Source organism: Oncorhynchus mykiss, chromosome 5 (genome assembly GCF_013265735.2).
Source record: "Oncorhynchus mykiss isolate Arlee chromosome 5, USDA_OmykA_1.1, whole genome shotgun sequence".
Classification (NCBI taxonomy): Eukaryota; Metazoa; Chordata; class Actinopteri; order Salmoniformes; family Salmonidae; genus Oncorhynchus; species Oncorhynchus mykiss.
Genome location: NC_048569.1, coordinates 51,013,290 through 51,039,842, shown reverse-complemented (window position 1 = coordinate 51,039,842; position 26,553 = coordinate 51,013,290). Strand labels below are relative to the sequence as shown.

At 44.1% G+C, this 26,553-nt stretch overlaps 1 protein-coding gene across 2 annotated transcripts in view; it reads left to right on the top strand.

Annotated features, from left to right (window-relative positions):
* The first annotated feature begins 557 nt into the window (after nucleotides 1-557).
* The window catches only part of kif14 (kinesin family member 14), a 51,397-nt gene continuing 25,401 nt past the window's right edge, over nucleotides 558-26,553 (top strand). For both annotated transcript variants that reach the window (XM_021603253.2, XM_021603252.2), the window contains exons 1-23: nucleotides 558-711; nucleotides 1,008-2,200; nucleotides 2,396-2,650; nucleotides 2,989-3,076; nucleotides 3,187-3,285; nucleotides 3,428-3,480; nucleotides 3,577-3,607; nucleotides 4,290-4,397; nucleotides 5,159-5,275; nucleotides 7,450-7,568; nucleotides 7,973-8,145; nucleotides 8,576-8,723; nucleotides 8,866-8,929; nucleotides 9,361-9,545; nucleotides 10,546-10,648; nucleotides 10,780-10,937; nucleotides 11,121-11,268; nucleotides 14,112-14,403; nucleotides 14,728-14,821; nucleotides 15,072-15,213; nucleotides 15,568-15,674; nucleotides 16,737-16,840; nucleotides 18,336-18,566. In XM_021603253.2, coding sequence (XP_021458928.2) covers nucleotides 1,122-2,200; nucleotides 2,396-2,650; nucleotides 2,989-3,076; nucleotides 3,187-3,285; nucleotides 3,428-3,480; nucleotides 3,577-3,607; nucleotides 4,290-4,397; nucleotides 5,159-5,275; nucleotides 7,450-7,568; nucleotides 7,973-8,145; nucleotides 8,576-8,723; nucleotides 8,866-8,929; nucleotides 9,361-9,545; nucleotides 10,546-10,648; nucleotides 10,780-10,937; nucleotides 11,121-11,268; nucleotides 14,112-14,403; nucleotides 14,728-14,821; nucleotides 15,072-15,213; nucleotides 15,568-15,674; nucleotides 16,737-16,840; nucleotides 18,336-18,566 — 3,898 coding nt within the window. In that variant the 5' untranslated portion in view covers nucleotides 558-711; nucleotides 1,008-1,121. The remainder of the gene's footprint in view (nucleotides 712-1,007; nucleotides 2,201-2,395; nucleotides 2,651-2,988; nucleotides 3,077-3,186; nucleotides 3,286-3,427; nucleotides 3,481-3,576; nucleotides 3,608-4,289; nucleotides 4,398-5,158; nucleotides 5,276-7,449; nucleotides 7,569-7,972; nucleotides 8,146-8,575; nucleotides 8,724-8,865; nucleotides 8,930-9,360; nucleotides 9,546-10,545; nucleotides 10,649-10,779; nucleotides 10,938-11,120; nucleotides 11,269-14,111; nucleotides 14,404-14,727; nucleotides 14,822-15,071; nucleotides 15,214-15,567; nucleotides 15,675-16,736; nucleotides 16,841-18,335; nucleotides 18,567-26,553) is intronic.

Here is a 26,553-nt window from a genome sequence, read left to right as displayed (position 1 = left end):
GCATAGTGCCAACTGTAAAGTTTGGTGGAGGATTAAAAGTGGTCTGGGGCTGTTTTTCATGGTTCAGGCTCCTTAGTTCCAGTGAAGGGAAATGTTAACACAACATCATACAATAAAATTCTATACAATTCTGTGCTTCCAACTTTGTGGCAACAGTTTGGAGAAGGCCCTTTCCTGTTTCAGCATAACAATGCCCCTGTGCACAAAAGGAGGTCCATACAGAAATGGTTTGTCGAGATCAGTGTGGAAAAACTTGACTGGCCTGCACAGAGCCCTGACCTCAACACCCCATTGAACACATTTGGGATGAATTGGAATGCTGACTGAGAGCCAGGCCTAATCGCCCAACATCAGTGCCCGACCTTCCGAATGCTCTTGTGGCTGAATGGACGCAAGTCCTTGCAGCAATGTTACAACTTTTAGTGAAGAGTGGTGGGGACCAGCTCCATATTAATGCACATGATTTTAGAATGAGATGTTCGACAAGCAGGTGTCCACATACTTTCGATCGTGTAGTGTAGTTGTGCATTTTGTTGAGACGATGGATCTAGTCTCAAGCGTGGAAATACTGCTATCTACCTTTCAAACACAGGCTCTGCATGTATTTTGTTCTGCTGTGGACGGTGACGTAATTTGTGTCTAGCCAATAGCACACCACTGATAGGAGTTTGAAATCGACGCGGGGCAGATGTCAACCACTACAGTGAAATGGTAAACAAACTCAGAAGAAATAGTTAAATTCTTCTGTTTTGAGAAGTAGCTGGCAAATATAATTGTGAATGTCCGAATTATATTAACCTTTACTTATTAAACTGATCAGATTATCATTTTCAGCTTTTCAATGTGTTATGGACAGTTAGCTAACGTTAGCTGGCTAATTTAGCTAGCTAAGCTAACGTCGTACACCAACTAAACGACCAAATAAAACCGCATGCATTGTCTAGTCAGCTCATGTCCGAATGATCAATTTCTTAATACAACTAACGTCAACTTTAAACTTTTTGCAGGGGAAGATGTGCACTTTCATTGATTTGTCTACAGATAACGTTGGTAACATTTTTCTTTTGGAATTGACGAAAGATTGTAATACATTTATTATTATTTTTTAAATAAACTCAGCCATGTCTTTATATTCGACATCAGCGAAAAAGCACACCGCCTTTTATGACAATTTCTTGACATCAAGGGTTCCTGACACGAAAGACCAAAAAGCTGCGCGAGGAATGATCAAAGGGGACGATACGAAATTATTGACATTGGATAAAACCAAGGAGATAAACACGACCTATTTGAACTCTGCACTCTCAAAAACCGGAGGTCAGAGGAATGGCACCCCCGGTCGAGGTCGTCTCACTCTACAGAGGAAAACCGGTACGAACGGCGACACTGTGATGAGTGAAAATACAATGGAAATCACTCAGAATAGGACACCGGTACCCGAGAAAAGACTCACGTTGCAACGCAGAACCAGGACAGGTTCAATTGACAAAAGCGCAAGTAATGACACCAGCAAAGCAACAGAGAGCTCGAGACAACACTGGGTCAGCGGCACCGACTCTCATCATTACAAAGTTCTCTCTGAATCAAACCCTAGAACGCCTGTTAGTGCAGTTGTATTGCGGTCATTCAGTCTGAGGGACAGCTCATCTAGAAGTAAATCAAGAGAAGCTGTTCATCTTTTAAACACTCCTTCTAAAGGAGTCAAACTATTTGCACCAAAACAGCCAGCAGCCCCGGGTAAAGTAGATGTGACAAAACCTGAGGATCATAGCAGAACTTTTTCAACACCCACAAAAATGACTCCATTCGAGAAAATCACAGCAAAGAAGGATGCCTTTGAGAGGTTGGCTGGGAAAGAGATCCCAAAAGTGGTGGCAGTAAAAACGGTAGGCCTAGAGAGGCCGAAGACACACGCACAGGTGACTGTGGAAGCTGCAAAGCCTGTTGCAACTCCCCATACTAACAAGTTTCTGGTCAGTAGTCAAAGAGCAAACGTGACCTCCAATTTGATGCCCGGGCAGGTGAGAAAGTACTCAACCCATGGCGACCTGACCATGGCTAGGTCCTCGACTCCTGCGCCTACCTTCTCCACCGAGCTTTTACTCCCACCCAGTGCGATGCTAAAGCACGAACAGGGTACCCTGAAAATGGAGAACAGTGCCGTGACAGTTGCGGTTAGAATGAGGCCATTCAACACCAGGTATAAATATGTAGCATCTGCTTGTGATGAATTGTTAATTGAAATTGCATTCAGCCAGCTCTTAATGACATTTCTATTGTTTGGAATGAATATTGCTGTCTTTGAACTTGTATTCTACTAATTTGTTTCTACAGTTATCCATAAATAGTGACTTAAATAATGACAATGAAATATCTGCCTTTCATTCATATTCAGGGAGAAGACTGAGAAAGCATTGCAGGTGATCTTCATGGATAACCAGGAGACTCTTGTCCAACATCCAGACACCAAGCAGAGCTACTCCTTCACGTATGACTTCTCCTTCTGTTCCGTCGACAAAAGCGACCCCGGCTTTGCCAGCCAGCAGACGGTGTATGAAAAACTAGCAAAGCCACTTCTGGAGAGGGCCTTTGAGGGCTTCAACACCTGTCTGTTTGCATATGGCCAAACTGGATCTGGGAAGTCTTACACGTAAGGCTCACTCCCACAACTTGAAGAAACACTCAAATCGTATAATGTATTGGTTCTAATGCAAGGTTTCCCAAATTCGGTCCTGGGCCCCCACCTGGGTGCATGTTTTGGTATTTGCCCTAGCACTACACAGCTGAATCAAATAATCAAAGCTTGCAGATGAGTTTGTTATTTGAATCGGCTGTGTAGTGCTAGGGCAAAAACCAAAACGTGCACCCAGGGCTAAGATTAGGAAACCCTGGTCTAATGTAATGTTCCTTTGTGACGCAAGCCATGTAAACTGTGGTTGCATCCATATGTTCAATTGGACTATATGTTCTTCTGTTACTCTCCTGCAGTATGATGGGTGTTGGGGAAGAAGCAGGTGTAACACCAAGATTCTGCGAGGAGCTCTTCTCTAGGCTGTCTGTGGTTGATAATCAGGAGGTACCCTATTAGCTATTAATTCAGATAATATTCATACCAAGTTGCACATATTGTTGACTCTGTTCAGTTATCATGCAATGCATTTTTATGTGGCTGTCGATGTATTACAGGTTACATGTCATCTGGAGATGAGCTACTTTGAGGTGTACAATGAGAAAATCCATGACCTGCTCATTGCCAGGAATGAACAAAACCAAAAGAGGTGGCCTGTGAGTAGGACAAACTCCCTAAAGATAACCGATATGAATTGAAACATGACATTTCTATTGAATGGCCCTATGATATGTGTTGTTTCTCAATGCCATTTTACATCAATGAGCTTAGTAATGACCAAATGCTCTGTTTTTGTAGTTAAGGGTGAGGGAACATCCAGTCAACGGGCCTTACGTTGCTGAGCTGACAACGTGAGCAAACTTACTCTTTCCATTCTTATCTTGTTAAATGTAATGATGGATTGCTAGTCTTATGGATTCACTCACTGACTATATGTTTGCTCACAGAAACGTGGTGAGCTCCTATGCAGACATTCAGGTAAGTTGCTTTGCAGACACAATTTCTTAACACTGGGCCACGTTCAGTTGCCAAACATTGTTGAACGTTGCAGATAGAAATGCCATTAATGGCCTCCCGAGTGGCGCAGTGGTTTAAGGCACTGGGTTTGAGTCCAGGCTCTGTCGCAGCCGGCCGCGACCGGGAGACCAATGGGGCGGCACACATTTGGCCCAGCTTTGTCCGGGCTAGGGGAGGGTTTGGCCGGCAGGGATGTCCATGTACAATCGCGCACTAGCGACTCCTGTGGCGGGCCGGGCGCAGTGCACGCTTACACTGTTGCCAGTGTAAGCGGCTGGCTGCGACAGTGTAAGCGGCTGGCTTCCGGGTTAAGTGAGCCTTGTGTTCGTTTGTGTTTTGGACGACACACCGCTCTCGACCTTTGCCTCTCCCGAGTCCATACGGGAGTTGCAGCGATGAGACATGACTGTAACTACCAATTGGATACCACGAAATTGGGGAGAAAAAAGGGGTTAAAAAAACACAATAAATGCCATTAATAGAGCTGACGTGATCCCTTACTCTACATGACAGAAAGGCATGGCATATTTCTATCTGAACGTTCCAAAACGTGTCCTGCTGAACCCGTCCATGATATGTAGCGAGCTCTTACCACTTTTGAACACTGCTCAATAAATGTGTGGTGAATACACACTCTTACCAGGGTTGGCTGGAGCTTGGGAACAAGCAGCGAGCCACTGCAGCCACGGGCATGAACGACAAGAGCTCCCGATCCCACTCCGTATTTACTCTGGTTATGACACAGACCAAGGTGAACTCCCCGCCCTGTCTCTTTGTGTGTGTATGCTGTTAGCGTTACTTTGTGCATCTAAATGCATATTATCCACCCACTGTGGATATCCACCCAATTATTTGTTTCTTCTGATGACGATCTGGGTCTGTTTGTCTTGTGTCCTTTGTGTTTGTGGTTCTTCGTGTTTCTGTTTTTATGCACATTTGTTTCATTTGTGTGTCGCTCATCTCCTTTTCTGTTTGAATACACACATACAGCTAACTGCCAAAATAAAGGAAACACAAACATAAAGGGTCTTAATAAGGCAACCACAATCCAAAACAGCTTCGATGCACCTTGGCATAGATTCTACAAGTGTCTGGAACTCTATTGGAAGGATACGACATCATTCTTCCACAAGAAATTCCATAATTTGATGTTTTGTGTTTGGAGGTGGAAAACACTCAGGCGTCGCTCCAGAGACTCCCATAAGTGTGCAATTGGGTTGAGATCTGGTGACTGAGACTTCCATGGCATATGGCTTACATAATTTTCACGCTCATCAAACCATTCAGAGACTGTTCTTGCCCTGTGGCTGGAAGCATGGTCATCCTATGGGACCTTAGTAGCTAAACTAATGGCATGCCCAGCATTTTTATATATCACCCTAAGCATGATGGAATGTTAATTGCTTAATTAACACCTACTTTGTATCCCTCATTTACTCAAGTGTTTCCATTATTTTGTCAGTTACTTGTATGTTTTGTGTGTGTGTGACTGTTCTCCCTTTGTCTGTGTAGACTGAGTTTGTGGAAGGGGAAGAACATGACCACAGGATCACCAGCAGGATCAACCTGGTGGACTTGGCCGGCAGCGAACGCTGCTCCTCAGCCCAGACCAGCGGAGACCGCCTCAGGGTAAGCACTGGTAGTTGGACTTGATTTCTTCATCTCGCTCTCGCTGACTTCTTGTCCGACTCCCACCCGCTCCTGCAAGAACTGGTTCTGAACCCGACGGCCTGAACCCGAAGGTTTGAGTGAAATAGAATAGGAGAGAGGACATTTGCACTTGACTCAATATACTTTTTGATTGACTTTTATGAGCGGGACGATTTGCACACAGTAAAATAAATGTGTAATAAATATTTATTTCCAGTCAATGTCGGAGCCTAATTATAGCCTAGCTATATGTTTAGGAAGTTAATTTCCTTGAATATACAGCCTTGGGCAAAAGTTTTGAGAATGACACACATATAAATGTTCACAAGGTTTGCTGCCTCAGTTTGTATAATGGCAGTTTTCATATACTCCAGAATGTTATGAAGAGTGATCAGATGAATTGCAATTAATTGCAAAGTCCCTCTTTGCCATGCAAATGAACTGAATCCCCCCAAAACATTTCCACTGCATTTCAGCCCTGCCACAAAAGGACCAGCTGACATCATGTCAGTGATTCTCTCGTTAACACAGGTGTGAGTGTTGACATGGCTAGAGATCACTCTGTCATGCTGATTGAGTTTGAATAACAGACTGGAAGCTTCAAAAGGAGTGTAGTGCTTGGAATCATTGTTCTTCCTCTGTCAACCGTGGTTACCTGCAAGGAAACACGTGCCGTCATCATTGCTTTGCACAAAAAGGGCCTCACAGGCAAGGATATTGCTGCCAGTAAGATTGCACCGTAAAATCAACCATTTATTGCATCATCAAGAACTTCAAGGAGAGCGGTTCAAATGTTGTGAAGAAGGCTTCAGGGCGCCCAAGAAAGTCCAGCAAGCACCAGGACCGTCTCCTAAAGTTGATTCCGCTGCGGGATCGGGGCACCACCAGGACAGAGCTTGCTCAGGAATGGCAGCAGGCAGGTGTGAGTGCATCTGCACGCACAGTGAGGCGAAGACCTTTGGAGGATGGCCTGGTGTCAAGAAGGGCAGCAAAGAAGCCACTTCTCTCCAGGAAAAACATCAGGGATAGACTGATATTCTGCAGAAGGTACAGGGATTGGACTGCTGAGGACTGGGGTAAAGTCATTTTCTTTGATGAATCCCCTTTCCCATTGTTTGGGGCATCCGGAAAAAAAGCTTGTCCGGAGAAGACAAGGTGAGCGCTACCATCAGTCCTGTGTCATGCCAACAGTAAAGCATCCTGAGACCATTCATGTGTGGGGTTGCTTCTCAGCCAAGGGAGTGGGCTCACTCAAAATTTTGCCTAAGAACACCGCCATGAATAAAGAATGGTACCAACACGTCCTCCGAGAGCAACTTCTCCCAACCATCCAGGAACAGTTTGGTGACGAATAAGGCCTTTTCCAGCATGATGGAGCACCTTGCCATAAGGCAAAAGTGATAACTAAGCGGCTCGGGGAACAAAACATCGATATTTTGGGTCCATGGCCAGGAAACTCCCCAGACCTTAATCCCATTGAGAACTTGTGGTCAATCCTCAAGAGGCGGGTGGACAAACAAAACTCCACAAATTCTGACAAACTCCAAGCATTGATTATGCAAGAATGGGCTGCCATCAGTCAGGATGTGGCCCAGAAGTTAATCCGCCAGGGCAGATTGCAGAGGTCTTGAAAAAGAAGGGTCAACACTGCAAATATCGACTCTTTGCATCAACTTCATGTAATTGTCAATAAAAGCCTTTGACACTTATGTAATGCTTGTAATTATACTTCAGTATTCCATAGTAACATCTGACAAAAATATCTAAAGACACTGAAGCAGCAAACTTTGTGGAAATTCATATTTGTGTCATTCTCAACTTTTGGCCACGACTGTACAACTAGGTTGTGCTTTTCCGCCTATGCATATAGCCTTCAGGCTATTTAATTGAGACGCACATGGGCCATAGGCGCAACAACGAGAGAAAGACGATTTGCAGGCATAGACAAATGTGTTATCAATATTTATTTCCAGTCAATGTCGAAGCGTAAAATATGGCCTATCCTATATTAGGAAGTGAATTTCCTCGGAAAGACATTTCCCACTATTTGTCATTTATTTTTTGCAAAGTTCAAAACCAGTCAAATTGGAGCCAATCTGTTCTCTCTATCAAATCCATCCAGCCTAACTGTATCATATTCCCCTGTATCCCAGGAGGGTGCCAGCATCAACAAGTCGCTGCTGACCCTGGGGAAGGTGATCTCTGCCTTGTCAGAGCAGGCCCAGACCAAGAGGAAGGTCTTCACTCCCTATAGGGACTCTGTGCTCACATGGTGAGTAAGAGAAACTTCACTGACAGGCTAAAGAGTTGAATGCTTGTTATACAAACAATTGGGATGGGCTGAAATCCATTATCAAGTTAGAGATTTAATTGAAATGGAATCGACCCTTACCTTGCCACACCACAGTATTGTAAACTACAAACTTATTTCATCAAGCTTTTGAAACTAATGAGAAGGAGGAGATATTGAGGTTTAGATTCCTCAATAGAAACATTGGTAATATTTAACATGGATTAACTATGTGGGGATAAGATCATGGTTTGTGTTGTTGGCAATGCCACTACCTGTACAAGATATCCTTATGAAATTGCGAGAGGTTGGTAAAGTCAGTTTGTGAAGTAAGTAGTTTTGTCGAGAGGTAAACTGAATGTTGTTTGTGTCGCCCGTGTGTCCAGGCTGCTGAAGGAGAGCCTGGGTGGAAACTCCAAGACTGCCATGATCGCCACCCTGAGCCCGGCGGGCAGCAATGTGGAGGAGAGTTTGAGCACGCTGCGGTACGCCAAGCAGGCCCGCATGATCATCAACGTGGCCAAGGTCAACGAGGACACCAACGCCAAGCTCATAAGAGGTCAGCCTCGCTCTCCCTCACCATGCCACCACCCAACTCTGTCTTTCTCGCTCTCTTTTTCCTATCTATCCACCAGATTGAATTAGGTAGCCCGGCTCTAACCTTGCCTTCGGGACATATTTATACACTGTCACTTTACACGGGGGCTAAGTCAACTGTCATGCAGGTATTATTGAAAGGAGATAGCTGCGCCACATTTGCAAATACTTTATTTGACCACGGAAGGGGAAACAGTGCAGAGATTGAGACCATCTACCTTCTGTGGTGTATCACCATATTATGTGTATTAAAGGGTAGGTTGCAAGAATAAGTTGTCTTTTGACATCATACATGTGATTGTTATGAACAAAAGCTCATACAAAATGGCTCCTCACTTTTCTGTTTTGGTGGCAATTTAACAAACAATGTCGTTTGTGTCTTTGTTTACTAGAGCTGAAAGCTGAGGTGGAGAAGCTGCGGGCTGCTCAAATGAGCTCTCAGGGCATCGAGCCGGAGAAAATGAACCTCTTCCAGCAGGAGATCTTAGCTCTGAAGAGCCAGCTAACCCAGCAGGAGAGGGAGATGGCCGAGGCCCACAGGTGACCACCATACAACCTCCACACGCCTTAGGCACTAGTACCAGAGAGGGTCTGATCTAGGTAGCAAAATATGAAAATGGGTCCGAACAACTGTTTTAGTCTTGGTTTGTTACTTTAATCTGATTCCTTTACCTCTTGTCAGAGCGTGGAGAGAGAAGCTGGAGCAGGCAGAGAAACGCAAACGTAAGGAAACCAAAGAATTACAGGTCAGTTTTAGTTGGTTGTAAGTGGAAAATGACATTAAGCTTCATTAATAGGGTTGCAAAGGGAGGGTATATTACTCAAAACTTTTTAAGTTAAAAGTAAAGTACCAGAAATTTGCTAACTTTCATGTTTTAATTTCATCAGATGACATCTTGTGGCCTTTTTGTGTACTTCAGATTATCACAGATGTCTGTAATTATCTCTGGCCCTCGGTTATCTCTGGCCCTTATCACGTAAAATAATCAAATAATAATGAAAAAGCTGTTATCCTATATATACCAACTTAGTGAATACCATTGGTGTTTAATATGAGGGTTTCAGCAAGAATTATCCTTAATATATTTTTAACACTTTTTATTAAAAACATTGTTTATTGTACATTTTTTCAAAGTCAATTCCTTCCTATATTTGTCTGCTTCCCTCTCCCTCTCAGAAAGAGGGCATCACGTTTAAGGTGGACAACCGGCTGCCCAACCTGGTAAACCTGAACGAGGACCCGCAGCTGTCAGAGATGCTGTTATACATGATTAAGGAGGGACAGACCAAGGTCGGCCAGCACAAGTCAGAGTCCGCCCACGACATCCAGCTGTCTGGGGCCCTTATCGCAGACGACCACTGGTGAGGAGAACCGACCCACCTCTTTGGTTTTAAATAGTGTCTTTTAAAAAGGGGAAGCACCATTTAAAACATGTATTTATCTTTATTTAACCAGGTAGGCCAGTTGAGAAGTTCTCATTTACAACTGCGACCTGGCCAAGATAAAGCAAAGCAGTGCGACAAAAACAACACCACAGAGTTACACATGGGATAAACAAACGTACAGTCAATAACACAATAGAAAATCTGTATACAGTGAGTGCAAATGAAGTAAGTAGGTAAGGCAATAAATAGGCCAATAGTGGCAAAGTAATTACAATTTAGCAATTTACACTGGAGTTATATGTGCAGGTGAGGATGTGCAAGTAGAAATACTGGTATGCAAAAGAGCAGAAAAACAAATATGGGGATGAGGTAGGTAGTTGGTTGGATGGGCTATTTACAGATGGGCTGTGTACAGCTGCAGCGATCGGTAAGGTGCTCTGACAGCTGACGCTTAAAGTTAGTGAGGGGGATATGTCTCCAACTACAGTGATTTTTTTTTGTTGTTGTTGCAATTCGTTCCAGTCATTGGCAGCAGAGAACTGGAAGGAAAGGCGGCCAAAGGGAGTGTTGGCTTTGGGGATGACCAGTGAAATGTTTTATTTCACCTTTTATTTAACTAGTTGAGAACAAGTTCTCATTTACAACTGCAACCTGGCCAAGGTAAAGCAAAGCAGTGTGACAAAAACAACGTCGAGTTACACATGGGAAAAACAATCGTACCATAGCCTCATATAGCCTACTAATGAGTCCCGTCTGTCACTTGCTTATATTTTAATGTTTGTTTGACATGAAATAACTTTATTCCAGTGTAATTTTGTTGTCGTTCTTGACCTGTTGGTCCTTCTGTCTGTAGATTTTTTCTTTCTTCTCCAGGTTATTTAATAGGAAACACCTCTATTCCAGTGTCCTTTTGTTGTCATTCTTGTATGGTTTCAGTTGCGTTATGGCTAGAATTGACTAAACTGTTCCTTTCCAGTGTAATTTCCAATGTGAATGGTGAAGTCAGCATCATCCCCATAGAAAACGCCAAGACCTTTGTCAACGGGAACCTGGTATCTGAGACCACTGTCCTGCATCATGTACGTATTGTGTACACACATACGATGAATAATAAAAAGCAAAAGGTACAATATTAGAAACCTGACTGTGAGCTCAATCATGAATCACTCACGTTTTAAAAATATTTTTTATATATCTCTGTGGTTTCTAGGGTGACAGGGTGATCCTGGGCGGCGACCATTACTTCCGCTTCAACCACCCGGCAGAGGTGCAGTCTGGGAAACGCGTGTCATGCTGGACGGGCGACGGCGATGGCCATAAGGACTTTGAGTTTGCCAAAAATGAGCTGCTCTCCGGGCAAAGAGCGCAGTGAGTCGACCACAAGATTCAGAAACGGTTGCGATATGATTCCTGTCACACGTCAATGTGAATAACGGAAAGTCCCATGCGTACTGGGTGAAAATATTTTTAGATGATCACATCGATGATGCAATACTGCACTTGTTCGAAAACTTGTTAATGCAACTAGGAGGCCATTTTGTTTCTATCTAGACTGGAAGAGGAGATCGAGGAGGCCAGGCTAAAGGCCAAAGAGGAGATGATGCAGGGGATCCAGGTGGCCAAAGAGATGGCCCAGAAGGAGCTGTCTGACCAGAAGACTCAGTATGAGAACAGGATCAAAGCCCTGGAGAGAGAACTGGTACGCCAACCATGGCTTTACGCACATGTAGGACTAATGTGTGAATGAAAACACTGACAAATCTCGGCCACTGCCTTCATGTTCACATCAAACCTTATGTAAAGTACCATGGTGTCTTCACTGTCTTGTATAAAGTGAGTCATTTAGTGTAACGGTGTAATGTCAGGGCTACTGAATTGACCAATGACCAGCTAAATCAGAGTGTTGGCTACTTATCCGGCATAGTCACTCGGTGTAACATTTTGTAGTCATAGGGATACCACGGCAGGGTTTTTTCTGCATAGAAAAGTATCAGGTGGGCCGCTTAAGTGTTTTCGCGGTCCAACTCTTAATCTTTACATTTTCAAGAGGAGCACCTCAGAATTTTCCGGTTTGCGACCGCGCCGTTGGCCACGCCCAGCGCCTAAGTCCCATTTTGATCCAGAAAAAACCCTGCAACGGTGTAACATTTTGTAGTCAGTCATTCAGTGTACTGTTTTGTGGTCATCTGCTCCAATTGCTGACAGATTTGAATGCGAATGTAAAAATAATCAGCAAAAACAATATACAATTTTATTGGTCACATACACATGGTTAGCAGATGTTAATGCGAGTGTTGCGAAATGCTTGTTTTTCTAGTTCTGACAATGCGGTAATATCTAACAAGTAATCTAACAAATTCACAACAACTACCTTATACACACAATGTAAAGGGATGAATAATAATATGTACATATAAATATATGGATGAGAGATGGCCGTGCAGCATAGGCGAGAGGCAGTAGATGGTATAGAATACAGTATATACATATGAGATGAGTAATATAATATGTAAACATTATTAAAGTGACTGGTGAAACCTTTATTAAGTCCATTAATTAAAGTGGCCAGAGATTTGAGTCAGTATGTTGGCAACAGCCTCTCTGTTAGTGATGGCTGTTGAACAGTCTGATGGCCTTGAGATAGAAGTTGTTTTTCAGTCTCTCGGTCCCATCTTTGATGCACCTGTACTGACCTCGCCTTCTGGATGATTGCGGGGTGAACAGGCAGTGGCTCGGGTGGTTGTTGTCCTTGATGATCTTTCTGGCCTTTCTGTGACATCTGGTGCTGTAGAGCAGGTAGTTTGCCCCCGGTGATGCGTTGTGCAGATGGCACTACCCTCTGGAGAGCCTTGCGGTTGAGGGCGGTGCAGTTGCCGTACCAGGCGGTGATACAGCCCGACAGGATGCTCTCGATTGTGCATCTGTAAAAGTTTGAGTGTTTTAGGTGACAAGCCAAATTTCTTCAGCCTCCTGAGGTTGAAGAGGCGCTGTTGCGTCTTTTTCACCACGCTGTCTGTGTGGGTGGACCTTTTCAGTTTGTCTCTGATGTGTACGCGGAGGAACTTAACTTTCCACCTTCTCCACTATTCTACCGTCGATGTGGATGGGGGGGTGCTCCCTCTGCTGTTTCCTGAAGTCCACGATCATCTCCTTTGTTTTGTTGAGTGAGAGGTTATTTTCCTGACACCACACTCCGAGGGCCCTCGCCACCTCCCTGTAGGCCTTGTCGTTGTTGGTAATCACTGTAGTGTCATCTGCAAACTTGATGATTGAGTTGGAAGTGTGCATGGCCACACAGTCATGGGTGAACAGGGAGTACAGGAGGGGGCTAAGAACGCACACTTGTGGGCCCCCAGTGTTGAGGATCAGTGGGGTGGAGTTGTTTCCTACCTTCACCTGGGTGCGGCCCGTCAGAAAGTCCAGGACCCAGTTGCACAGGGTGGGGTCGAGGTCTCGACCCTGGGTCTAGATACCCATTTTCGCGCCGGAGATGTTTCAATCTCTAGACAAAATGCTGTACGTGATGACGTTAATGCACACAATTACTTTTGTGCTTAAATTCCCATGTACTGAACAACAAATACAAGTTAATTGGGTTTCTATTGCATTTTCAACTGTAATGATGGTTTTCCCACATGTTGCGTTACATAGCGAACAGCTTGCAGATACAATTCGAGTAGGCTGCCTACATGATGAGATTATTAAGAGTGGGATCATTTTGTATTTGTCAAACAGCAGCCAAGCATCAATCATGTCACCAGAATAAGACCCTTGATATTTAATTGAAAGGAGCATCAAGCTCCTCGTGCACTTTCACCACCCTGTGAAGTTCATCTGTAGCTTAATAACCTACATGCTTTCCTGAGTCGTAGTGGGCGGACCACAGATCATATAATCACGTGACTCAAGTTTATTTCAATATGATGGTTATTATATCAATATTTGCGCATACATTACGCCATTTCTAGCATAATACATTTTACAGACCAAAAAAGATCCCACCTTGTCGACATTTGGAAAGTTTAGACAAATTTGGTGTTTCCATCTGGCCTTGTGATTTTTTTTTTTTACCTGACCATGTACTTTACTTGATTTTAAAGGTTAGGTGGTCCTACAATGGTGTAACATTTTGTAGTCCTACAACGGTGTAACCTGAGACGTTTGCTTTTTAACAACCAAATCTCTATGCGCTTTTCCATTTCTCAAAAACAAGTGAAATTGCAAAAAAAAGTATGCTGTTTTGAAAATACAATCTGCACAGGTTCCAGATTTCTGTGGTGACTTGGTTAATAGACTATTAACTTTCAACAAATAACAGCTAGTTTTCAGTTTCCCCTACTCAGACCACTCCCAGACAGCCCTAGCAAAATTCTTGCTTGAGAAATAGTTTTTTGATAAAAAGCTATTTTTGCCCTTTTTTCATGGAAATCTATTACAGTAATGTACTTAATTGTTACACAGAAATGATTTGATACATAAAACGACTGCATTAGGCCTGTAAGACCTTTTTACTCATTGACAATGGTGCTTTCCTTCCCCCAGGAGGAGGAGAGCGAAAGGAAGCGGTGTCAAGAGATGGACCAGCAGCGGGTGGTCTCCAAGATGGAGGAGCTGCAGTTTGCCAAGGTGGAGCTGGAGCAAGAAGTGGACACGCACAAGACACGTCTCCGCCTCCACATGGAGGCCCAGGCCACACGGCAGGCCATGGCCGATCACGGTGTCCGACAGGCCAAGGTGGTGGAGGCCCTCGAGGCAGAGAAGAGGAAGATCGGCAAAGACCTTGAGGAGATGCAAAGGAAAGTGGCACAGAAAGGAAGCCAGACTCTGAAAAACGGTAAACCATTGTTGGGAATTTTTATCTTTGGGTTGTATTCACGAGGAAACGGACCGAAACTAATAGCTAGCGCTGTGTTGTAAAGATAAGTGTCGTTTCCATTACGTCACAGCATGGTTCTAGTGTTGTAGCTAGTTACAGTTCTGATGACCTGGTGTGTATTCATTAGTCCACACCATAGCAAACTGTAGAAAAACGTTTTTTTGCAAATGAAACGAGAGTTTCTATTGGACAAACTCGGGTACATCCCTCCCAGTTTGGTTCTGTTTGTTTTCGTTTTGTCCCTAGGAAATACACTAATGCTCTGTGGTCTGTTGTCTTAAGTCCCTCCACAGTGGGACGCCATGAAGTTGTCTCTGATGATCGAGGAAGCCAACAAGATCAGTGGCAAACTCATGAAGAACACAGTTTTCAGCAGGTACGAGTGGAGAGAATCTATATGAAATATTTACATGAAATAGTCCTTTGCTGCATATTGAGATCTTACTGTAGATCCATCTATCATGAAATTATCTTGTTTTATTTAATTTATTTAACCTTTATTTGGGCAGGGTGGGGTCTCATTGAGTCCAAGGTCTCTTTCTTAGAAAGCCCTGCATTATATATCAATCCTTGTCATCACTTTCTCTTCCTTTTTCGATTAATTTCAATCTTCACTTTGTTTTTAGACACGAGGGGTCTGGGAAGGAGGGCGGAGGGGGAAAGGGAGAGCTGCAGGTCCAGGTGCAGAACACCAAACTGGGCATCTCCACCTTCTGGAGTCTGGAGAAATTCCAGAGCAACCTGGCTGCCATGAGGGAACTCGACCAGGTCAGTAACAGTCATTTGAGTTATTCCTTGCTACTAATGCATATGTTGTCCATCTGAATTTAAAGAGCTGTGTTGGGTGCATTTTTATTGAAATGTGGATACTCTCTGGTTAATCTAGTTGGTAGTTATCATACCACTATCAAGTCGATTTAGACTGCATTCTCCCACCCTGTTTGTCTCGCACTCAACCAGTGGAACAGTCAGTCCGCCCTTTGTAGATTTTGCCGGTGCACACCTAATTTACAAAACGCTTGTTTATGCATGAGGGGCATCCTCCGTTCCTGTAATTTCTCATTTAAGCTGAATAAATGAGTCTGGGGTTAAACTGAGCAGTCATTTATTCTCCTTCCCCAGGGGGACAGCAGCGCCTGTAAAGATGACGACGTGTTTTACGACCCCAATGATGAGTGGGAGCAAGATATATCGGCTTCCTCAACCGCCTCCTCCTTCTCACGCAGAAGGTAATTTCTAATGTGCATCCCAAAAGGCACCCTATTCTCTATATAGTACACTACTATTGACCAGGCCCTATGGGGCTGTGGTCAACAATAGTGCACTATGTACAGAATAGCGTGCCATTTTGGGACACAAACCTAGTCTCTACTCTTTCTCTCTATTCTCCTCAATTGAACTCACATGCAAAAATGTGTCAGAACTAAGTTGAATATGATGAATGTGGAAAACCGTGTTTTTGAGCTCACTTGAGTGAACATAGAAAACTATAATTCGTTGAACATATGGAACGTGTTGGGTATTTTTTTTCTTCTACAGCGCTCGTATTGATATTTCCACTCTGTTGATTTACTACTTGGCACATCCTGGTAGTTCAATGTATAATTTTTCTTCACCTCAGTGTGAAATAACCACACAGAAACATTTCCCTAATTTTTCCCCTCGCGGCAACTTTTTTCCCCCAAGCTATTTTTTTTGTTGGCTATGTTTATGGGCCTGGTGGTGCCTGCAGTGAAGGAGAGGAGGCTAAAGGAAACGTGGAAACCATCTCGGTCTCTCTCGCTACTCACTCTCACCTGAATCCTCTGGAGTCTACCCTGAATCACTAGCAGCCACAGCTAGTGCCCTGTTTATCTCTGTTGGTCTGGCTGTGTGTGTGTCTCGGTCTCCCGTAGCCCTGCTTTTCCCAAAGTGTTCACTCCCCGTCATGGATTTTAAAAGCTTTGGATTTTCTGAAAGCCTTAGCTGGAGGGAATTCACCATTGACGGGAGTGTACAAAGTGTGGGTAATCGGGACGCTGCCCGAGAGAACACTCACATTCTGCCAACCAATGTTTGACTCTCAATTATTTTAAATGGCCTCTCCTCCTCTGCTCCTGTCTCCTCTCCTTCATCTGCACTGATATGATAACAGGATAGGTGAATGAAATGTAGCTGGTGCGTGGTGCCTATCAGACATTAATTTGATTTCACATCAGTGAAAGTTGGGGCAATGCTGTGTTAGACTGTTGAGATCCTTTCCAAGACACATTAGTCGTGTGTTTTTTGTTTTTTGTTCCCCACCATTATAGGAGCAGAAGCCTGTTGAAGAGCAGGAGGATTTCAGGGCGTCTCTACGAAATCCGAGTGCACCCTATTCAAAGCCTTCATAACAGTAACACCTCACAGTCCTCTGGTATGTGTGTTGTGTTGTGCGGTCCTGTGTGTGTAAGACACTGAAGTACTTTTAGTTTCTTTTCCAGGCTACTGTATATAGAAATGAAAGAATGATATAACATTAGGTGTCAAATAAAAATACAGTGCCTTGCAAAAGTTTTCACCCCCCTTGGCATTTTTCCTATTTTGTTGCATTACAACCTGCAATTAAAATTGATTTTATGTCATGGACATACACAAAATAGTCCAAATGGGTGAAGTAAAATGCAAAAAATTACTTGTTTAAAAAAATTCTAAAATATCAAAAACGGAAAAGTGGTGCGTGCATATGTATTCACCCCCTTTGCTATGAAGCCCCTAGCTGGTGCAACCAATTACCTTCAGAAGTCACATAATTAGTTAGATTGCGCACAGGTGGACTTTATTTAAGTGTCACATGATCTGTCACATAATCTCAGTACCTGTTCCAAAAGGCCCCAGTCTCTGCAACACCACTAATCAAGGGCTACCACCAAGCAAGGGGCACCATGAAGCTCAAGGAGCTCTCCAAACAGGTCAGGGACAAAGTTGTGGAGAAGTACAGATCAGGGTTGGGTTATAAAAAAATATCTGAAACTTTGAACAATAAGGGGTGTTTGTCAAAAGGCATGTGGGAGGCTCCCCAAACATATGGAAGAAGGTACTCTGGTCAGATGAGACTAAAATTGAGCTTTTTGGCCATCAAGGAAAACACTGTCTGGGGCAAACCCAACACCTCTCATCACCCCACCATCTTCACCGTGAAGTATGGTGGTGGCAGCATCATGCTGTGGGGATGTTTTTCATCGGCAGGGACTGGGAAACTCGTCAGAATTGACGGAATGATGGATGGCGCTAAATACAGGGAAATTCTTGAGGGAAACCTGTTTCAGTCTTCGAGATTTGATACTGGTACAGAGGTTCACCTTCCAGCAGGACAATGACCCTAAGCATACTGCTAAAGCCACACTCGAGTGGTTTAAGGGGAAACATTTAAATGACTTGGAATGGCCTAGTCAAAGCCCAGACCTCAATCCAATTGAGAATCTGTGGTATGACTTAAAGATTGCTGTACACCAGCGGAACCCATCCAACTTGAAGGAGCTGGAGCAGTTTTTCCTTGAAGAATGGACAAAAATCCCAGTGGCTATATGTGCCAAGCTTATAGAGGCATACCCCAAGAGACTTGCAGCTGTAATTGCTGCAAAAGGTATTGACTTTGGGGGATGAACAGTTATGCACGCTCATGTTTTCTGTTTTTTTGTCTTATTTCTTGTTTGTTTCACAAAACATATTTTGCATCTTCAAAATGGTATGCGTGTTGTGTAAATCAAATGATACAAACTCCCAAATATAGATTTTATTTCCAGGTTGCCAAGGGGGTGAATAATTTCGCAAGCTACTGTAGGCTTACAGTTATAGCTCTCGTAGTCCACGTGGAGTTTCCTTCATATTCCATGTAATTATATTGGCCTACTTGTCTGTCTCTATTCCAGGTCTGATCGGTGTGGCCAAAACGCCCTCGCTGCACCCCAGCTCATTAGATTCCACCCTGCCGGGGATCTGCAAAGATTTGATTGGCCAGATGGTGGGGCAGCTGCGCGGGTGTCACAGCTACGAGGAGAGCATGGCAGACAGGCTGAGCTCTGACCTCTACTGTGTGTACACAGCCGTGACGACCATCTCCGGCCTGTACGATGGCCTGGACGATGACTGTCAGGAGAGTGGTAAGTCTGCATCTCAAAATTCACAATGTTCCATTCTTCAATGTTCCATTGCTCAGTAGGTTATGTGCTTGCAACACCATGAGGTGGTTGCACCAGTTGATTGTAAGTGGTTTGTAAATCTATGTCCAATGTAAAATGTGCTCTACGCTGGACCTAAAAATGATATCTGTTGCACCACCTGGGCGTTAACACTAATACAACCTATGCCTAGGCGTTGATTCTACACCTTGTAGGGAGCAGGCGCGTGGTGTTAAATGGGAATCTTCATGCACAGAAAATCATAGCAATCTATATTTTCGAAAGGATGTGAGTCTCGTGTTCATATTTCACAAACTCCGTGGGCTTTTTGAGTTGCCTAAGCACAAGTCATTAGCAAAATAATACACTTGATTTATGCTATATTATAGCATGCCGAATGTGTCTGCTCAGATATTAGCAAACTAATAGAGGAGCTGCCTCCACTTATTTGCCCAGCCAGAGATCAAATAACCAAACAGATTCGGTGAGTCAAAATGACTTTGATTAAAAGACAAGGGCTTTGAGTCTGGGATATAGCCTGGGGTACTATGTGAGTGAAGAGAAAAATAATCACACCTTATACACTAGCTTAGGCTATAACATTCTTGCAAAATGTCCTGATAACTGTGAGACGAACAAACTAGATGAGTCCACAGGCTTGTTTCAAAGCAGCGCTATAACGCTGTCCCAATCATAGCGGTGCTGAAATGATAGTTGACCACACACGGCTATTGCTTTAGTAGAATGGCGCCGGAGAGGATGGCTGATGTTTTATGTGCTCCTAACCGACTGTGCTATTTTGTTAGTTTTTTGCATTTTTTGTAACTTATTTTGTACATAATATTGCTGCTACCGTCTCTTATGACTGAAAATAACTTCTGGACATCAGAACAGTGATTACTCACCTCAAACTGGAAGAAGCTTTTTCCTTTAACGAGTCCGATGCAAAGGATATACTGCTTTCTCGGGAACATGCCCAAATCCCTGTAATTTGTGTGAAGAAAAGACAGATAAAAAGGAGGCGAAGGTCAGGCTACCTTTTGAGAATTCGTAGGCGAGCGCGTAAACCCCCACTGCCACCCGTTCTATTGGCCAAAGTGCACTCATTGGAAAATAAAATTGATGACCTACGATCAAGATTATCCTACCGACGGGACATTAAAAACTGTAATATCTTATGTTTCACTGAGTAGTGACTAAACGATGGCGGGGAAAATAGATCTGGCGCGATTTTCCATGCACCGGCAGGACAGAGAAGCTACGTCTGGCAAGACGAGGGGTGGGGGTGTGTCTACTTGTCAATAACAGCTGGTGCGCAATGTCTAATACTAAAGAAGTCTCGAGTACCTTATGATAAGCTGTAGACCACACTATCTACCAATCGTTCTCATCTATATTATTCGTAGCCATCTATTTACCATCACAAACCGATGCTGGCACTAAGACCGCACTCAACAAACTGTATAAGGCCATAAGCAGACAAGAAAATGCTCATCCAGAAGTGGTGCTCCTAGTGGCCGGGGACTTTAATGCAGGCAAACAAATCAGAGGAACCAGAGGGAAAAAAAACTCTAGACCACCTTTACTCCACACACAGAGATGCATACAAAGCTCTACCCCGCCCTCCATTTGGCAAGTCTGACCATAATTCTATCCTCCTGATTCCTGCTTACAAGCAAAAACTAAACCAGTGACTCGCTCAATACGAAAGTGGTCAGATGTCGTGGATGCTACGCTACAGAACTGGTTTACTAGCACAGACTGGAATATGTTATGGAATTCATCCAATGGCATTGAGGAGTATACCACCTCAGTCACCGGCTTCATCAATAAGTGCATCGACGACATCGTCCCCTCAGAGACCGTACCAGAAGCCATGGAGTACAGGTAACATCCGCATCGAGCTAAAGGCTAGAGCTGCCGCTTTCAAGGAGCGTGACACTAATCCGGACACTTATAAGAAATCTCGCTATGCCCTCAGGCGAACCATCAAACAAGGAAAGCGTCAATACAGGATTAAGATTGAATCCTACTACACCGGCTCTGGCACTCCACGGATGTGTCTAGGCTTGAAAACTCTCTTATGGACCACAAAGGGAAACCCAGGCACGAGCTGCCTAGTGATTCGAGCCTACCAGACAAGCTAAATGCTCGCTTCGAGGCAAGCATCACTGAAGCATGCATGAGAGCACCAGCTGTTCTGGATGACTGTGTGGTAATGCTCTCGGTAGCTGATGTGAGCAAGACCTTTAAACAGGTCAACATTTACAAAGCCGCTGGGCCAGACGGATTACCATGACATGTACTCAAAGCATACATGGACCAACTGGCAAGTGTCTTCACTGACATTTTCAAACCCTGCCTTAGACCCACTCCAATTTGTATATCACCCCAACAGATCCACAGATGATGCAATCTTAATCGCACTCCACACTGCCCTTTCCCACCTGGACAAAGGGAACACCTATGTGACAATGCTGCTCATCGACTACAGCTCAGCGTTCAAAACCATAGTGCCCACGAAGCTCATTACTAAGCTAAGGACCCTGGGTCTAAAAACCTCACTTTGTAACTGGATCCTGGACTTCCTGACGGGCTGCCCCATGGTGATAAGGGTAGGCAACAAGACGTCTGCCACGCTGATCCTCAACACTGGGGCCCCCTCAGAGGTGTGTACTGATCACCGACAACGATGAGACAGCCTATAGGGAGGTCAGAGGTCTGGCAGTATGGTGCCAAGGACAATAACCTCTCCCCCTAGTGTGAGCAAGACAAAGGAGCTGATCGTGGACTACAGAAAAAGGCGGGGCGAACAGGCCCCCATTAACATCAACAGGGCTGTAGTGGAGCGGGTCGAGGGTTTCAAGTTTCTTGATGTCCACATCACCAACAAACTATTATGGTCCAAACACATCAAGACAGTCGTTAAGAGGGCACGACAACACTCCCCCTCAAGTTCTACAGCTGCACCATCGAGAGCATCCTGACTGGTTGCATCACTGCCTGGTATGGCAACTGCTCGGCGTCTGACCATAAGGCGCTACAGAGGGTAGTGCGTACGGCCCAGTACATCACTGGGGCCAAGCTTCCTTCCATCCAGGACCTATATACTAGGCAGTGTCAAAGGAAAGCCCAAAAAATGGTCAGCGACTCCAGTCACCCAAGTCATAGACTGCTTTCTCTGCTACCGCATGGCAAGCGGTACTGGAGTGCCAAGTCTAGGCTCCTTAACAGCTTCTACCCCCAAGCCATAAGACTGCTGAACAATTAATCAAATGGCCACCGGACTATTTACGTTGACCTCCCCCATTTGTTTTGTACACTGCTGCTACTCGCTGTTTATTATCTATGCATAGTTACTTCACCCCTAGCTCGACTAGCCTGTACCACCACACATTGACTCTACCGGCACTCCCTGGATATAGCCTTGATAGTTTATTGTTACTTTTTTATTCTTTTTTACTTTAGTTTATTTGGTAAATATTTTCATAAGTCTTTCTTGAACAGCACTGTTGGTTATGGGCTTGTAAGTAAGCATTTCACGGTAAGGTTGTGTACACTTGTTGTATTCGGCTCGTGACAAAGTTAGACTTGAAAGTATTTAAAATGTTTGGATGACTAAGAGTTTCATTAAGCAACGATATGATAAATTGCTTTAATTGCATTTGCGTACTTTATTGCAATATTTTTGGCATTCATTTCCACAGTAATTATTGATTGATTAATCCAGATGTGGTTAAGAAAACGTACATGCGTAGCGTTGGGCTTTGCAAAGTGATGGAACATTCCTTGCGAAGTTTATATGGTAAAGGATGGTAACAGCCTAGTAATGGCCGCTGCCTAGCAACCCTCATTATGAAGCATCAAATCTCATGAACGTGCATTGCTTACGCCGGAATCAGCTATGACTAGTCATATTTTTGGTTGGTTGGTGCAATAGATGTAAATTCTGATCCCAAAGTCGGAAGCTCAACGCCCGACCAAGCATGTAAGACCAACTTTTTTACGCCCAACTGGTGCAACCGTCCCCAGGGTTGTTGGTTAAAGTATATCTCACTGTCAATGTTGAGAATAGAGGTCGACCGATTAATCGTAATGGCAGATTAATTAGGGCCGATTTCAAGTTTTCATAACAATCGGAAATCTGTCTTTTTGTGCGCCGATTTTTATTTATTTATATATATATATTTTTAATACCTTTATTTAACTAGGCAAGTCAGTTAAGAACATTCTTATTTTCAATGACGGCCTAGGAACGGTGGGTTAACTGCCTCGTTCAGGGGCGGAACGACAGATTTTCACCTTGTCAGCTCGGGGGATCCAATCTTGCAACATTACAGTTAACTAGTCCAACACAATAACGACCTGCCTCTCTCTCGTTGCACTCCACAAGGAGACCTAACTGCCTGTTACACAAATGCAGTAAGCCAAGGTAAATTGCTAGCTAGCATTAAACTTATCTTATAAAAAACAATCAATCATAATCACTAGTTAACTACACATGGTTGATGATATTACTAGATATAATCTAGCATGTCCTGCATTGCATATAATCTGACTGAGCATTCAAGTATCTAAGTATCTGACTGTGCGGTGGTAGGCAGAAGCAGGCGCATAAACGTTCATTCAAACAGCACTTTTGTGCGTTTTGCCAGCAGCTCTTTGTTGTGCGTCAAGCATTGCGCTGTTTATAACTTCAAGCCTATCAACTCCCGAGATGAGGCTGGTGTAATCGAAGTGAAATGGCTAGCTAGTTAGCGCGATCTAATAGCGTTTCAAACGTCACTCGCTCTGAGCCTTCTAGTAGTTGTTCCCCTTGCTCTGCATGGGTAACGCTGCTTCGATGGTGGCTGTTGTGTTGCTGGTTCGAGTCCAGGGAGGAGCAAGGAGAGGGACGGAAGCTATACTGTTACACTGGCAATACTAAAGTGCCTATAAGAACATCTAATAGTCAAAGGTTAATGAAATACAAATGGTATAGAGGGAAATAGTCCTATAATTCCTATAATAACTACAATCTCAAACTTCTTACCTGGGAATATTGAAGACTCATGTTAAAAGGAACCACCAGTTTTCACATGTTCTCATATTCTGAGCAAGGAACTGAAACGTTAGCTTTCTTACATGGCACATATTGCACTTTTACTTTCTTCTCCAACACTTTGTTTTTGCATTATTTAAACCAAATTGAACATGTTTCATTATTTACTTGAGACTAAGTTGATTTTATTGATGTATCATATTAAGTTAAAATAAGTGTTAATTCAGTATTGTTGTAATTGTCATTATCACAAATAAAAAAATAAAAATTGGCTTCGGCTTTTTTGGTCCTCCAATAATCGGTATCGGCGTTGAAAAATCTTAATCGGTCGCCCTCTAGTTGAGAGTAATGTAAGTTTCTCTCCCATTAATCATGAATGTGACCCTGGTCTTATACACCTATAGTAAAGTCTTTGTCAGTGCTTGGCACTCCTGAAATAACAGGTTTAAGCCCACAGTGCCTTCAGAAAGTATTCACACCTCTTTGATTTTTTAAAACATTTTGTTGTTACAAAGTGGGATTAAAATGAATATTTTTTTTTTGTCAACGATCTACACAAAATACTCAGTCAAAGTGGAAGAGAAATTATAACAGTTTTATTTTTCACAAATATCTTCATTAGATAAGTATTCACACCCCTGAGTCAATACATGTTAGAATCATCTTTGGTAGCAATTACAGCTGTGAGTCTTTCTGGGTAAGTCTCTAAAAGCTTTGCACTCCTGGATTGTACAATATTTGCAGTCTTAAATAAATAATTATTCAAGCAGCATACCACCCTGCATCCAACTGCTGGCTTGCTTCTGAAGCTAAGCAGGGTTGGTCCTGGTCAGTCCCTGGATGGGAGACCAGATGCTGCTGGATGTGGTGTTGGAGGGCCAGTAGGAGGCACCCTTTCCTCTGGTCTAAAAACAAATATCCCAATGCCTCAGGGCAGTGATTGTGGACATTGCCCTGTGTAGGGTGACGTCTTTTGGGTGGGACATTAAACGGGTGTCCTGACTCTGTGGTCACTAAAGATCCCATGGCACTTATCGTAAGAGTAGGGATGTTAACCCCGGTGTCCTGGACATCATACCATCATGGCCACCTAATCATCCCCAGCTTACAATTAGCTCATTCATTCCTCCCCCCTCCATCCCCCCTTCTCAGACAACTTTCCTGGTAAAATAAGGCTACCGTCCTGGTAGCCATTTGATGTTCAGGAGTCTTATTGCTTGGGGGTAAAATCTGTTGAAGCCTTTTGGTCCTAGACTTGGCGCTCCGGTACCGCCTGCCATGCGGTAGCAGAGAGGACAGTCTATGACTGGGGTGGCTGAGGTCTTTGACAATTTTTAGGGCCTTCTTCTGACACGGTCGGAGGCCGAGCAGTTGCCGTACCAGGCAGTGACGCAACCAGTCAGGATGCTCTCGATGTTGCAGCTGTAGAACCTTCTGAGGATCTGAGCACCCATTCCAAATCTTTTCAGTCTCCTGAGGGGGAATAGGTTTTGTGGTGCCCTCTTCACGACTGTCTTGATGTGTTTGGACCGTTCTAGTTTGTTGATGTGGACACCAAGGAACTTGAAGCTCTCAACCTGCTCCACTACAGCCCCGTCGATGAAAATGGGGGCGTGCTCGGTCCTCCTTTTCCTGTAGTCCACAATCATCTCCTTTGTCTTGATTACGTTGAGGGATAGGCTGTTATTCTCCACCACCCGGCCAGCTCTCTGAACTCCTCCCTATAGGCTGTCTCGTTGTTGTCCGTGATCACTGTTGTCGTCTGCAAACTTAATGATGGTGTTGGAGTCGTGCCTGGCCATGCAGTCGTGGGTGAACAGGGAGTACAGGAGGGGACTGATGAGGCCCATGAGGCTCCAGTGTTGAGGATCAGCGTGGCAGATGTGTTGCTACTTACTCTCACCACCTGGGGGCAGCCCGTCAGGAATGCCAGGATCCAGTTGCATTTTGAGGTGTTTTAGTCCCAGGATCCTTAGCTTAATGATGAGTTTTGAGGGTACTATGGTATTGAATGCTGAGCTATAGTCAATTAATAGTATTCTCACGTAGGTGTTCCTTTTGTCCAGGTGGGAAAGGGCAGTGTGGAGTGCAATAGAGATTGCATCATCTGTGGATCTGCTGGTGCAGTATGCAACTTGGAGTGTGTCTAGGATAAAACAGGGAACACCCCCCTATCCACATCGATGGAACAGTAGTGGAGAGGGTAGCAAGTTTTAAGTTCCTCGGCATACACATCACAGACAAACTGAATTGGTCCACTCACACAGACAGCATTGTGAAGAAGGCGCAGCAGCGCCTCTTCAACCTCAGGAGGCTGAAGAAATTTGGCTTGTCACCAAAAGCACTCACAAACTTCTACAGATGCACAATCGAGAGCATCCTGGCGGGCTGTATCACCGCCTGGTACGGCAACTGCTCCGCCCTCAACCGTAAGGCTCTCCAGAGGGTGGTGAGGTCTGCACAACGCATCACCGGGGGCAAACTACCTGCCCTCCAGGACACCTACACCACCCGATGTCACAGGAAGGCCATAAAGATCATCAAGGACATCAACCACCCGAGCCACTGCCTGTTCACCCCGCTATCATCCAGAAGGCGAGGTCAGTACAGGTGCATCAAAGCTGGGACCGAGAGACTGAAAAACAGCTTCTATCTCAAGGCCATCAGACTGTTAAACAGCCACCACTAACATTGAGTGGCTGCTGCCAACACACTGACACTGACTCAACTCCAGCCACTTTAATAATGGGAATTGATGGGAAATGATGTAAATATATCACTAGCCACTTTAAACAATGCTACCTTATATAATGTTACTTACCCTACATTATTCATCTCATAGGCATACGTATATACTGTACTCTATCATCGACTGTATCCTTATGTAATACATGTATCACTAGCCACTTTAAACTATGCCACTTTGTT